This window comes from Dreissena polymorpha, chromosome 8 (genome assembly GCF_020536995.1).
Source record: "Dreissena polymorpha isolate Duluth1 chromosome 8, UMN_Dpol_1.0, whole genome shotgun sequence".
NCBI lineage: Eukaryota > Metazoa > Mollusca > Bivalvia > Myida > Dreissenidae > Dreissena > Dreissena polymorpha.
Window position 1 is genome coordinate 66380667 of NC_068362.1, and position 15903 is coordinate 66396569.

The 15903-nt window shown below is 37.9% G+C and overlaps 1 protein-coding gene across 1 annotated transcript in view; it reads right to left on the reverse strand.

Annotated features, from left to right (window-relative positions):
* Positions 1-591: 591 nt before the first annotated feature.
* Positions 592-15903, reverse strand: part of LOC127841745 (1-phosphatidylinositol 4,5-bisphosphate phosphodiesterase epsilon-1-like) — a 95839-nt gene continuing 80527 nt past the window's right edge. Inside the window, exons 28-42 of the mRNA XM_052370800.1 lie at positions 15409-15590; positions 14732-14836; positions 14098-14239; positions 13253-13377; positions 12517-12680; positions 11598-11753; positions 9586-9688; positions 8722-8930; positions 7160-7291; positions 6508-6702; positions 5794-5844; positions 5363-5512; positions 4458-4694; positions 3783-3942; positions 592-3233 (exon numbers count right to left, since the gene is read on the reverse strand). Coding sequence (XP_052226760.1) covers positions 3085-3233; positions 3783-3942; positions 4458-4694; positions 5363-5512; positions 5794-5844; positions 6508-6702; positions 7160-7291; positions 8722-8930; positions 9586-9688; positions 11598-11753; positions 12517-12680; positions 13253-13377; positions 14098-14239; positions 14732-14836; positions 15409-15590 — 2260 coding nt within the window. The 3' untranslated portion in view covers positions 592-3084. The remainder of the gene's footprint in view (positions 3234-3782; positions 3943-4457; positions 4695-5362; positions 5513-5793; positions 5845-6507; positions 6703-7159; positions 7292-8721; positions 8931-9585; positions 9689-11597; positions 11754-12516; positions 12681-13252; positions 13378-14097; positions 14240-14731; positions 14837-15408; positions 15591-15903) is intronic.

A 15903-nucleotide genomic window follows, 5' to 3' on the forward strand; every position in this document is an offset into this window, starting at 1 on the left:
GGCTATTGTCAAGCAATATGGTCCCCTACCGGCTCCACCATTGTCAGAAATTCCACCATTTTCAGATTTTTTTCTTGCCATAGCAACCACAATTTTTGACGTCGGAACAAAATGAAATGACGTGCATACTGTCCATATTGCCATCTATCCATGTTGCAAGTTTCATGAAAAAATATGAAGAACTTTTAAAGTTATCGCAGGATCCAGAAAAACACCATTTTCAGCAGTATTTTTAGTCTATGTGTTGCCATAGCAACCAGAATTTTTGACGTAGGAACAAAATGAAATTACGTGCATAATGTCTATATTGCCATCTATCCATGTTTCAAGTTTCATGAAAAAATATGAAGAACTTATGAAATAATCGCAGGATCCAGAAAAGTTTGACGGACAGACAGACTGACAGACGGAGTGCAAACCATAAGTCCCCTCCGGTGAAACCGGTAGGGAACAATTATTACTATTTGAATAGATCAAAATACTAATTATCGAAAAAAATACAAAGAACAAATAATTCCTTTCCTGGCGTATATTGTATTTTTGAATAACGCGTTTATATATTTTTGAATATATTCATATTTTATTGAATTGCTATTTTGCAAAACTGTCTCTATAAAAGGACCATGAACAAATTGTAAAGAAAGATAACACTTTTTGACTTTGCAATTGCTGTATTCCAATGCAAATATGTCATGTTTGTTTACATACATAGGTAAACAAAATAAAAAAGGGATTTATCAACATTTGGCACAAAATGTGCTTTCACGTTCATAAAATAAACAATAACAATACAATTGTCATGAGATGTAATATTGTCGTTTGTCTCTTATGACATTATCGCCGTTTTTTTTATATTTAACGCATTGTTTATGAAACAATACACAACTGTCCTGCAAAATAAAAGCATGTTTGTCATGTATAATAAATAACTACAAAGAAATGATCATTTCAAAAGTCTTCTGTTTTTGATAGTTATCTAATATTGCAATATATTTAATATATATACAAATCTAAATATCACAAGTGATAATGTTGACTCGTTTCGCACATCGAATCAGCGCAGATATATATACTCTTTACTTTGTCTGGTAATGTCTTCAATCGCATATTGGGGGTAAACTTGTAACGAAAATGCCATTAAATTAAATATTATGTTTACTATAATGCGTAAGTACGTTTTCAATGTAGATGACATCAACTTACAGGCAATACTATTTTGGGCGCAGTTAAAAATGTGTCAGTGTAAGACTACTATACATATGCGGTCTATATAAGATTGGACATTTGACAAAAAGATGCCGGTTTAAAGGGACCTTTTCACGTTTTGGTAAATTGACAAAATAGAAAAAAATGTTTCAGACATGCGAATTTTCGTTTTAGTTATGGTATTTGGGAGGGAACAGTAGTACTGAACATAAACCATGCTCTAAAATACCCATTATCTGCATCTTTTGACGATTTAAAAACCTGAAAATTATAAAGCGTTGTAATGCAAAACGATTGAATAATTTGGATAGTTCTGTTGTTGTCGTTATATTTTGTGAGACTACGAGGCTTGCTTAAATAAAGTATAAAATACATCCCTTATTGTATGAGTACGGATGGCCGAGTGGTTTAAGCGTTAGACTTTTACTTGAGGGGTCAGTGGTTCGAGCCCAGTTGAGGTGTTTTTTCGGTCTTTAATTTAATTCTTATTTTTACCGGAGCTTTTAAGATCCAATGTTTACATTTATCAATATAAAACATTCAATGACAAACGTCAATACATGCCAAAATCTGTGAAAAGGTCCCTTCAACGATTAGAAAGTCCCATCAAACTATTGCACATGACATCTACACACCCGCATGGGGCGGGATAGAATTACTTGTATCGTTATTGCACATGATGCCCAAGCCGATTTGTTCCAGCACACTAGCACTTTTGATTATAGATTGACACGTGATACGTTGTTTTCATATTCAGAATACACATGCTCATGTGAAAGAGTGTTCCGATTATCAAGTCATGGATGCGAGAAATTCTTTTCTTTTTCCCGTAGCGATGGGAATTCGGTTCATACGCTTCTGTTACAAGATGCTTAAAATCTGATTTTTCCTATATTTTCAGATTTACTTCCACGTGTTCGGAGGGAGTAAACTACGCTGTGAGTATCTTCATATCTGGTTTTTTATCAGAATCGTATTTTTTTTAAATCAGATTCGTATTTTCCAGTCTAACTCATGAAACCGCGAATATTAAAGGTCAGCAACGTTTCCACGATGAATGATCGTTTGGGCATTTCTCTGATATAGCATTCAACAAATACACTACCCGATAATTCAGAATTGAACTTGATGCCAACTTTTCCCCAAAGCATCCTCTCATAACCGATGTCAACGAAATTTCCCGAATGGTACTGGGATTCAATTGCGCGACCGCTACATGACTTTTTTTTCAAATATCAGTTTGTTCTCAACTAGGAGTCTCTCCTACCAAGGGGCTTCTGAAAACTGACCATCGACCAACATAGTTTCCATAATTGACATATACAACCGCCACAGATGTCTAAAGATAAGCTCTTTCGCAATTGAAAGACATTCTTTCAACATCACACCCAATGTACTTGTATGTAAACAGACCCGTATTTCTTCTAAACGATTTTCATCTCAGACAAAAGTTTGTCGCCTTGGAACGGAATTCAAAGCACGCCCACAACGCATGTCCAAATATCCGGTTTTTCACAGTTTAAAAAGTGCCACAAGATAAGCTATTTCTCAATTTAAAATCATTCTTGCAACACCACAACTTCTGTACTTGTATGTCAACAATCCCAATTTTTTTTCTTCACCTCAGAAAAACTCTTCCCGCCTTGATGCGGGATACAAAATACGCCCACAGCACATGTTCCAATATCAGATCTTGCACAGTTTGAAGAGCGTCTAAAGATAAGCTATTTCGCAATTTAAAACCATTCTCGGAACTCCACATTTTCTGTACTTGTCTGTCAACCATCCCGAATTTCTACCAACCGGATATTTACCTCAGAGAAACTCTTCCCGACTTGACACGGGATACAATGCACGCCCACAGCACGGGTCCCAATATCAGCTCTTGCCCAGTTTGAACAGTTTCTTCCACTTGTTAGACGATGGACCGGAGCTGGGACCAGGGCTGGCCGGGGGAAGGTTGCTCGTGTAGTCGTAGCTAGGTTTCAGAGGCAGGTTTATCGGCGTGCCCGATGACATAATGTTGACTGAAATAGAGACACTCGAGATTGAAAAAAATTTAGACCCGTTTCCTTTAACCCATTTATGCCTAGTGGACTCTCCGTCCTTCCAAATTGGATCAATTTATTTCCAAAATTAGGAGTTACTAGTATATTTATTTCTATATTTAGAATATTTCTTACAGAAATTCCTTAAAGCAAACAGCGAAGACCCTGGTGAGACGCCGCATCATGCGGCGTCTCATCTTGGTCTACGATGTTTCCCTTGGCCTTTTTCAAGACGCTAGGCATAAATGGGTTTAATTTAGTCACTTTTAGCCATATACAGTGGCTGTCTAACCTTAATGAACACGATGTCATCACAAATGAAACATTAAACTTTGAATGTAACGTCTTTAAACGAAATGAACGCACGATGTCAAACTAGACATTCCTTTAGAAACTGACTAATAGTAGGATGTCACTCATGCAAACCTGATTTTATCGTTCCTATTAATATGTTCAATCATCATTTCGATAGAAAAACACTTTACCTTTGTCATCATTTTGAATAATTTACACATTCAAGCGGTTTACCGTTTGGAGAGCGGGGTACCAGTGGCGAGTCCTCGTGCACGGAAGACGAATCTGATTGGTCGGATTTGCTGAGCTTTGAGCAGAATTTACGCGCCAAAGAAGACGAGCTCGCTTGAAGAGTGGGCCCCTTTACACGGATGCCCTTTTTCTTCTTGTCAACCTGAAAATTTACAAAATGATATCGTTCATGTCAGACTGTCAGACTGTGTAGACGTGTCATTTTATCTAAACTAATACGCATTGTGTCCAAATTGTTCGATTCTTATCTAACCGGTGCGACGCTGCGCTGTGCATGATGGCACAGAACTGCTTTTAATAAGAAAGACAATGCACCTGGAAGCTTTTTTTGCCATCATAAGTTGGCAATAAATATAATTCAAAAATACAATTTATTATACAAAAAACGTTTAATAAGAAATAAGAGGAAAAATCCGTTATAACTCCTCCATAGAATATATCCTAGAGTATGCACATTTTGCTATTAAATGCTAGTATTAAAACTCTTGTCGTTCCACTGCAGGTTTACAAAACCACCCGGGAAACACCATCGTATTAATTACGCAGATGAACCTGAAGTTATTTTTATTGACAGTTAACAACGTAAAATTGAATTATATTTCCTACAAACATTATACACGTGATCATATTCAAATTTCGTCCCAGAAAATTACTAACTGGAATGTCTTTTTCGAACTCCACCATGTCCCGCTCGACTAGAACAAAGCGCCCGGTGGTCTTCCACTCGTTCTGCGACTGGTAGACGCTCTCGTCCGCTGACAAAAGCCTCCGGAGCACCTTCTCTGTGTCCTTCTTCTTCCCGGAAGCCTGCGACTCCGATTGGACGTCAAGTTCCTCTAACAGGAAGAAGTTCCGGGGGTCCTCCTCGCCCGAACGATGAGCCTTCCGCATCGCCTGCAGGAAATAATGAATATCGCTATATACGAGCCCGAGTTATGATATCCAAATATGTGTTTTATCAAATACCCGTATCTGGGTGAGATATGTTTGTCATTTATGACATCAACGTGCCTGGGTGATGGTATCCAAATGTATGTAGAACGATATCACCGCACCTGAGTGATGATATCCAAATGTTTATTGATATATACCCGTACATGAGAGATGATATCCAAATTTGTGTATATCGATATACTTCGTACATAATTTATCATTCCAAATGTATGTATTAAGATATACTCGTACATGAGTGATGATATACAAATGTGTGTACTATGATATCCATGTACCTGCGCTATGATATCCAACCTGTGTTTTAAGATACATGTATATCATTTCATAGTTGATAATATCCAAATGTGTTTATTATGATATTCCCGTATCTGAGTGATGATATCCAAACGTGTGTATTATCATATACCCAGCACCATATCAAAATTTGTGTCTTATGATATACCCCATACCATATCCAAATATGTGTATTATGATATATCCATACCTGGGTGATGATATCCACATGTGTATATCATGATATTTCCGTACCTGAGTGATGATATGTCCAATGTGTGTATTATGATACACCCGTGCCATATCTAAATGTATGTTTTATGATATCCCCATACCTGCGTGATGATATCTTGAGAGGTGCTAGAGATGGGAGCCTTGAAGATGGTGTACGGCTGGTCGGGAGATACGTTATACACGCACACCAGGAACATGTGCTCGTCCTTGTCCCAGTCCCCTGATGGGCTGTTACCGCCCTCGAACTTCCGCTGAAAACCGGATGGAACCAACGATTAAGTCACTATGTTTATATGGCTCCATACTGGTTTCAAAATGCAATGCATTTGTAAATATCAAAGCACGCGCCTTGCGTATATTCACAAGGTGATTAAGGGTATACAAAAGAACGGTTAATTATTTTCGTCAGTGTCTTTTAAATATATTTTGTGTTCAGATTTAATTGTTTAATGAACAGCGACTTTATATGTGTGTAAAGACAAGGTTTGTACTTCCGCGTTGTTTTATTTTTTGCGAATATACCGGTACATACCCTGTTCTCCTTAGCAAGCATAGACGTGACCCATGCCCGGCTACTTGGATCCTGAAATGCATTTCGGTTGTTTGTTTAAACGTAACTAAGAGTTTTATCATAAATGTGTAATGCAATGATAGCGGAATATGTCGTGTCTCTAGTAGCATTGTAGAATATATTGCTCCAAGCTTTTATAAATCATCTGTTAGATCATTTTAACACTCAAATGTAAATAAGTAATTTGTATTGTAAACATTGTTTTCACACCGGTACACCTTAGAAATGAAACACAAAATAATGTATTATAACAGTAATGGAAAAAATAATAAACACCTTTAAAAGTGCATAGTATATTGTCTGTGCACACAGTTTTTGTTTTGATATTTTTTAGTAATGAGTTTACATGTAATTTAATTTTACAAAGCACTAAGCTAAATTTGTGTATGAAACACCTCACGTGTTTCTCTATTCAGATGACAAAGACCACGCCAATGCCCAGACCATACCGTGCTAATCTTTCGACATAATAATTACAAAAAAACTATACATTTGGTTCGAAAAGCGTCATGTTTCTTTCTATTAAAAGAACATGAACCACGACATTCCCCAGACCATACTGTGTTGATCTTTTAACATAATCATTACAAAAAAACTACACTGCTTTTGTGTTCGAAAAGCATCTCGTGTTTTTCTATTAAAAGGACATAAACCCCGACAATCCCCAGACCATACCGTGCTGATCTTTCGCAGCACGAGCTTGCCGGCGCCCTTCCACTTGTTCTGTGCCTGCAGCACCTTCTCGAACATTCCCAGGATCCTCTGGCAGCTCGAGCGGTCCTGCTCCTTCCGCTCCCAGCTCGTCTGCACGTCCTCCACGAGCACGTGGTCCGCAACCTTCTCGTCTGTCCGGCCCGCCTTGGCTAGCGCCTGAAAATGACAACGTGGATAATTTAGTAAATCAAAGGACTGATTTCACTAACTGTGGGTTAAGTTTTTTCCGTGTTAAATAATTGCATATGATTTTATTATCGAATCGATTTATTTATACTGTTTTGACTCCATCTTTGAAACATCTGAATAACGCAACTTGAATACAAAGACAAGTTCGTCGAATGGTTTATAATGGAAATTTCCACAGTATACATTAAATAAATTTATTGTAATTCATTAATTATTAATTGCGTCACCAAACATATTCTCCGATACTAGTAGTAGACAACATTTGTGTTTGTGTGAAGCTGAACAAGTGATCGTCTAAAGCTTTAATATTTTCATGCCGTCGACACATTAATATACTCATCAATATCGATATAAGAAATTAATTTCACGATGCCAAAAAATTATAGACAATTGTTAGAATAGACACGTCTACGGCTGCAAGTACCTGCGCAATTGCGTCGTACACAGAGGTGTCCTGTGTGACCTTGAGAATGACGTACTCGTCAGGGGCGGTCACTCCGAACACGCTGATGAAGAACATGCGCCGCTTCAACTTGGTTCCCACAGGGTTAATGAGCTGTGAGTGAAACAATAGTTATATGAGCCTTGCTCTTGGAAAAAGGCCCCAGGGGCACGTCTTATCAAACATCTTACGACATTTTCACCTTACGATGCAGTTTTCGAAGCGCCATAAATATGTAACCGTCACTTTTATAATTACTTTTGTTGAACATTTCTATTCATTTCCAAAGTAGCTGTTAAATATCCTTTATATTTGAAACATAAAGATCATAATCACTTATATTTTAAAATTACAAAATTCAATCGTAAGTTAACATTTTCGTACGACCATTGATAAGACGGACCCCAGGTCCGCACAGGCTTATCAGGGACGAAATTTTCCACCTAAATTTGCTTTTTTCCTACGAAGAGATATGTTCTAAAGAAAAATACCATAAAAGCGGAATTTGCACAGTTCAGCCCCGATTTTTAAGAGATGCGCTCATATCAATTACAGTAACATTTATGCTATAAACAATAAATTGTGACGTTACTCCAAAAAGAGGTTGATGAAATTGATGCTGCTTCAAACCGAATACATATTATATTATTGTATGTTACTTTTCTCCGACTTAGGTCTATGTATACAACCTCAATGTGTAATTTCGGGCTTGCTGCTCAAGGCAGTGACCACCCAGATGAACTCGAAACAAAATGTTATGTCGACATTTAAAATGCATAGATACTTTCAGAATTCATCAGAGATCACAATTGGTCTAGAACAATTGATGTGCGCTAGTACGTCATTTTGATTAACTTGAGAGTGTAATGCGAATACATAAACAGTTCAATAATTAAAGTTTTTCGGGAAAAAATACCTTTGCGTTTAAGAATATTTCCTTCAAATCATCAAATTGCCTATTTGATAGCTTTCTGATATGAAAAACATATTGTCCTTCTCATCCCACCCATTGTGTTAATGGGTGACTTAAGAAGCAAAGGCTATACAGAAAAGCCTACATGAACGTTTGGTTAGTATTTTGAAACGCCAATACATCATTAATGTCCGGAGAAGGATCAACGCAGTCAAAACTCAGTTTACAAACACTGATCGACACAAATACAAATATTCAAAACTGTTCACAAGAAAAAAAAACATGAATATGCACCATGTGAAATGCGGACATTGGGCAGGCCAATATCTCCATATCTTTATTTAAGTGAACCTCATCATGCAAAAAATGAGTTTATGCCATATATGCGGCCAGCGTAGCTTCAGACCAGTCTGGTTAATCGACGTATCTGGTCAGGAGTTACGTTGTTCATAATAAAGTCACAATCATTTCCTAGTGCCATTAGAGACATTGTAGCTCCTGACAAGATTGCGCAACTGCGCAGGCTTGTCTGGAACCTCGCTGGCACCATTTGACATACGACCCATTTTCGCGAGACGCTGGTCAAATAGTGTGTGTTGATAAGGGAGTAAACTTAATCCTCTATACTTACATGGACTTCTTTGTTCTCCTTGCCGGAATCCGCAGAGTCCTTGACGCGGGAGAAGACAGACTTTAGGTTGGCGGATGTGGTGTCCGTCGTGTACTCAAGGCGCCCGCACGTCTCCACCATGTTCGGCTCCTCCTCCTTCGAGAAGATAAACAGTGTACCGAGCTCCATTGGCTGGTTATTGGGACTCCTCAGCCGCACGTGACGGTAGCCTGAGTTACGGTAAAAATGATGATGTCAATTTGTGACGTTAAAAATTTGTGACGTTTGTTTGTATTGGTCCCTAGTAAAACGCATGCGTCATAAAGGGCATTAAGGTCAATTCCACAACAACTTCTAAATGTCTTATCTAATGTCAATTTTTCGATTTATTTGTTACGTAAAAGTGTTAGTACCAAAATGGTGAATTCTGTATAATTTCTCGTTTTGTTAACGAGACGTTTATGAAAACTACAGTTTTTGCAAAAAATATGCCAAGAACACTTTCAGTCCCATTTTTAAGGGCAATTATATCTGAAGAATGCATGAGATACTGTTGATTAAAAAGTGTCGTTCTCATGGGGATGAGACATATCAAATTCAATTTAATCGCTGGAGTAATATAAAAGCAGCCCGCTCCGCAAACGTTTAATATTGTGTGCGTACCGATCTACAAACCGACTGACAGTGATTCCTGTATAGCGCCCATCTCACCCTCGTTTTTGAGGGGTATAACAATTTCTTATGATTTTACAGAAACGTAATAGCAACTATGTGTAATGGAAAAATATAATTTCCTTTGGGCGACTTGTTTAGTGCATTTTGTGTATCGAGACGATCGCCATATTAAAATGGATAAATTCAATTGTGAATTCTAATATGCATCACCTGGACGCAGACATTTCAGCGGAACAACCCTCTGCGAGACGATATGGTTTGTTACGGTGTCCATGACAGCAAACCGGATAAAGGCAAGCTCCGAGTACATAACCTAAAGAAACAAAATATAACGCAAATATTACCTGTACTTGTCTTGTAAAGTATGATTTATATCACAAATTGATCGGTATATGACCGTTTTCTCGCTAATCCAAAATAGGAAACACAGCGTAACAAAAAACTTAAAATATACAAAAAGTATTTTGCAATCCGGCAAATGCATATTGTCATCCTCCAATTAACATTTTATTTGCATACATTTACTTCAAAATTGCGAAGGGGTGAAACCTGATCCTTAAGAACTTTAATCTAAGTATTTAAACCGGTAAATATGTCTATTATATGTGTCTTGTTCTGAGAAAACTGGGCTTAATTCATGTGCGTAAAGTGTCGTCCCAGATTAGCCTGTGCAGTCCGCTTTCCGCTGTAATGGTATTTTTAGTTTCAAGGAAGTCCCTCCTTACCGAAAATCAAGTTTAGGCGGAAAGTGTCGTCCCTGATTAGCATGTGCGGACTGCACAGGCTAATCTGGGACGACACTTTACACACATGCATTATGACCAGCTTTCACAGAACAAGACACATATATAGGAACACGTTACAGCATTTTGTCTACATAACACAGACTATGAATAAGTATTTCCAAAATAAACATGTTGTAAATTCCTATGGGCGATCTTTGTCTTTAAAAAACAAGAAACCGTCGGAGACGAGTGTTGCTCCCCAAAGGTTTATTTTTCACAATGTTGCACTATATATTCAGACAAGGGACAAGATTGTCACAAAACCAGGTTTTCATTGTGAAAAAAAAATCTGATAAAGGGAGAAAACTCAAACTGAACTTTTGAAATGACCAAAAAAAATTAACCCCCTTTGTAATTTTTTTTTTTTAAATCTATTTTTAGTCGTGGCGACCTTGACCTTGGAGATATTGACGTGATTCTTTCGTGGGACACACCGTCCCATGATGGTGAACAAATGTGCCAAATGATTTTAAAATCTCACAATGAATGACATAGTTATGGCCAGGACAAGCTCATTTATGGCCATTTTTGACCTTTGAACTCAAAGTGTGACCTTGACCTTGGAGATATCGACGTAATTATTTCGCGCGACACACCGTCCAATGATGGTGAACAAATGTGCCAAATGATTTTAAAATCTGACGATGAACGACATAGTTATGGCTCGGACAAGCTCATTTATGGCCATTTTTGACCTTTGAACTCAAAGTGTGACCTTGACCTTGGAGATATCGACGTAATTATTTCGCGCGACACACCGTCCAATGATGGTGAACAAATGTGCCAAATGATTTTAAAATCTGACAATGAACGACATAGTTATGGCCCGGACAAGCTTATTCCGCCAGCCCGCCAGCCAGCCAGCCAGCCAGCCCGCCAGCCAGCCCGCCCGCATTCGCCAATCTAATAACCAGTTTTTTCCTTCGGAAAACCTGGTTAATAAAAGAAAACGTCTTGAGGGCACAGTAGTTGGGGGACAAGATTTTTTTTATAGAAAATTTCAAAGGGCCATAACTCTGTGAAAAAATCATCCGACCAGAACCCGCTAATAATATGCACACCTCCTCTTGGTAGTGAAGCTTCCCATAAAGTTTCATTGAATTCCGGTCATTAGTTGCTGAGAAATAGCCTGCACAAGAATTGCACTATATGCACAGTTAATGGAAAATTTCACAGGGCCATAACTCTGTGAAAAATCATCCGACCAGAACCCGCTGATAATATGCACAACTCCTCTTGGTAGTGAAGCTTCTCATAAAGTTCAATTGAATTCCGGTCATTAGTTGCTGAGAAATAGCCCGGACAAAAATTGTGTACGGACGGACAGACAGACAGACGCACACACGGACAGACGAAGCGGCGACTATATGCTCCCCCCAAAATAAATTTTGGGGGAGCCTAATAAAATAAGATGGCGTCGATAGCAAAGACAAGTACTTGTAGTGTGAAGACGTCGTTCCAAATTGGATTTAGCGAGTTCCTTTGTACGACCTTCGTCTTGTATTTGGCGCAGTCCGCGGGAATTCCTACCACCTCGACCTCGACCTGTGTGCTGGCTGTGTAGTTCGGACAGACGTACTGGCCGGATATCACCTGCTCATATGAAGATAAACTATGTCAATCTTTTACAGCATAGTACGCATATGAATTAAAATATAATGCGTAGTATATAGTACGTCATATTGTAGTTAAAAGTGAATGATCCGGACAGCGTTAAGGGTTGCCATCGACTCGGGTCAACCGGGAAAATGAATGAAAAAAAAATGAAATTTGAAAATATTGGACCAATTAGTAAATATTTCATGGTATTTGACAAAAGGTATCTGAACAAGTCCAAAATTAAAATATTTAAATAATGAATCATTTTCGAATTACACTATACAATATTGATATGTGTTAAAGGAAGCCCATTAAATTAAATTAGCTCCAAATTGAACATTTAGATCAAATTCAAATGTAATTAAATAAACCTATGCCGGATCGCACGGTTCTTTGGAAACACCGTACTACTACATAGATAGGTTAAAAAAAACGCTGATGCGTGGAATTCGGCAAAAGTCGTATTATGCACTCAATATCGGCAGATGTGTGATTTTGATTTTACATTTGTATCGCGTGATCAATGTTTTTTCCCCACGGACATTCACCATTGATTTGCTAAACAATATCCGCGAAAAAAATCAAATTCCACACAGAAAATCTAGGAATTATCATGAAAATTGACATCAGATTTCTATGGAAACCTATTATCAGAAATAAGTTGAAGACCCATCTCAAATCATCATCATAACCAACATTTGTAAACCGCCTTAATTACAGACGCGACACAGTTTTGTCTCTTTTTGCGTGTTCTTACATGAAGAATCAGGACAAGAGTATGCAGTCCATCGAACTCCTTCTCGAGGGGGTTGAAGTGATTGTACATCACGTGACTCTTGTCCCACGTGACTGCAGGCTTGAGCACGTAGCCGCTCTGTCCGTTCTGCTCGAACATGGCCGTGTTGATTGCAATCGCAGTGTCTGGAATACAATCACAACGGAATAGGTATGCGAACATTGAAGAAGGATATAACATATCGGAGTATTTGGTTTTGCGGTTTCGTGTTCTGATTTAACAGCTGATCATGGATGGAGTGCCGATAGCAAGGTGTTACATGTGACGGTAAGTTGGCAAGGGGAAGTCAAATGTGATGTAGATGTAAGGATGATGAACAGATTCTTAAAAGTGGCAAGGGATGAGGGAGTAGAAGGGCCAGTGGATGGCTATAATTAGTGTGTATGGTACGTGCAAACACCGAATAGAAGAATGCGACAAGCGTGTATAAATGGTTGCCCGTAAGATGTGTTAAATACAAAAGATGACGGCGTGAGAAAGTGGTCAGTAGGTGAAAAGATTGGCAATATGAGGTTTACTGATAAGTACAAATCAGATAATTGAGAATCGATATAGGGCTAGTCAATAAGTACGTTAGTGTATTTAGATAAAACGATTGGTCAGTGATTGCTAAAAAACGATTGATAGATAGGCGTGACATTAATGACTGCGAGTTAAGTAATAAAGTGTTCTTAGTACACAGGCAATTTCAGTTTACCTTCTGTCTGATAGTTTAATGCCACCATCTGTATCCCGAATGCCCAGAACAGCACCGGGTTGAAGTTGGACGAGTCTATTCTCGTTCCGGCCGGGTATGTCCGCATCAACTGTTTCTCCGTGTGAGTGCAAAGGGGTCAAGGAAACATTTGGAATGCCTATTGGACACTTTAGATTTCCATCGTTTTATATATAAGTAATTGCATGAAATCAAACCTGAATACTATCATTACCTCTTCGGGTGTACCTTTTTAGGTATTCAATATATTGTTATTGTTTATGCGTCATTCATGTGTTACGAATATTCTTTCATACAGAATGAAGACATTTCACTTTACTCTACGTGTTATAAATATAACTTACTGTATAATCTTTCCTTCAACTTGACTTGTTAAATAAAACTGGCGAAGTGCATTTACGGACATAAATGTTAACAATAAATCTATATTCAACCTCGTCGTTACTTTAGACAATTTCACAATTCTATAAAACGTTAAGTCGCTTGATCAGAACACAAAGGTCATGCGTCAATGAACATAAATCATGCGTATCCATTGAACTCTAGAATAAATGTTGAATATTAGCTCACATGAAAGTCATGGCTAAAATGTAAATGTAAATTGTTCAAGTTGGTCAAAAGTTTGAGTAGTTTTTGTTTGGTCAAAAATGTGCGTTCAGATTGAAGTCAATCTCGAATTTCATAGTGACAACAATCGTAGCGAAAATCCAGTTTTGGCGGAAAGTGTCGTCCCGGAAGATGCTATTTTACGACAACTTACGCTTATGAATTATGCCCCGTTTTACAAGAGCGAGGCTCAAATAAAAAAAAACAACAGTAAAGGATATTTGATAACGAGGTTGGGGTTGCGCCTGCACAACTGTTTAGCCTTGCTCTCATTGAGTGAGGACACGAGGTAGCAGGAGGGCGTGCTGTCTGGTCTCTTCTGTCGTAGCGATATGCTCGTGTTCATATTGTGATCCGGACGATCTGGAAAATGACATTCAAATTTTCAGTGTTGAAGTTAAAATAAATATGTTGCAAATTTAACATGTTCACGATAAATGAATATCAAGTACATGTAAACATGTTGTTTTTCTGTTAAAATCTAAGGGATCATTATTAATAATATAATGCTGTTTGATGTTCATGATGTGGTCTTAAACAAGAGAGTTTACTAATTGTTGCAAATTTAATATGTCCACGATAAATGCATTTAATTAACATGTATAGTTTTTTTTCTGTTAAAAGCGAATGCATAAATTGTCAACATTATGTTGTATATTGTTCATATTGTGATCTTTATTAAGGAAGTTAAATACTTGTTGCAAATTTAGCATGTCCATAAGATACATAAGTTGTACATCGTACATTAAAGAATCCTTTTTAATATTCGTGGACAAAATCGAGTTAATATTGTGATCCGGTCGGTCCGGTGAAATTTATAATTATTTCACTATTCTAAAGTATCAAATGTCGTACCCAACGATGTCGGTGGAGTGCCGGAAGTCACCCCGTGAGCTTTCTTGGCCCCACCGGGCTTTCCGTACCGCTGCTTCAGCGAGGAATTCGGACTCACATTAAGGCCTGTAGTAGAAAAACAAGTCAGTATTACTTAGGAAAACAAATGTAGCATGATTTCATTTTAAAATGTGGAAAATGTATATGGACAATGAACTTAATGTAGGGATTGGCCTTGTTGATAAATTTAATTCATGGTAAATTTTAATAAATTGTAATATCAAATTATTTTGTTATTTCTTTCGAGTGAACTTATTTGCAGTTTTAAGACATACAATCACACTATTGCTATACCATTACTATTATAAGTGTAAACATTGAATACCAAGTTATTAACATGGAGCTCAGTTCAATTAGAGTCTAAGCTTTTTAGATATACATTATGTTCCCTTTTTGTCATTCTCAACACTTATCACATTCATTCGAGTACAATCTAAATGATCAATAGTAAGACCACCGTTAGCACCGCTTATTTGTCTAATGTATTTTGACCAAGTATTATACATACATGGACTGACTTATGCAGCTATTATTTGTCTCTGAATTATTAACCGCTAATTATCAATTTTTTGCAAAGACGAATAATTTGTTACCGCGATGTATATATATATTTATATATAATTTAAGAATTTTCCAACCTCTAAATTTTACGGCCTGTAAGTACACGACCAAGTCCGACAACTCCTTGGCGATCTGACTGGTTTTCTTCGTCTTCTTCACCTGCGCGCTCTTTACGTCCTGTACGTCCTCATCGAACGCCCAGTCTAGATCATGATGGCTTTGTGGGCGGGACTTGTCGCCAAATGTTGAAGACGTACGCCTAGAAATAAGTGTGTCGCGTTCTGTTATAACTAGACTAAAGAATTGGCGTAAAGTGTCGCCCGAGTTTAGCATGTGAAGTCCGCACAGGCTAATCAGGGACGACACTCTCCGCCTAAACTGGACTTTTTCAAAAACGGAAAATTTCAGAGAGCGTACAATATCGTCCCATATTAGCCTGTGCAGACTACACAGGCTAATCTGGGACGACACCTTGCTCATATGCACGTAGCCCATTTTTTTTCCAGAAGGAGTCTCATATATACATGTACAGACCACATGGGGAAATATAAAAATAAGTCCCGCTAAACGTC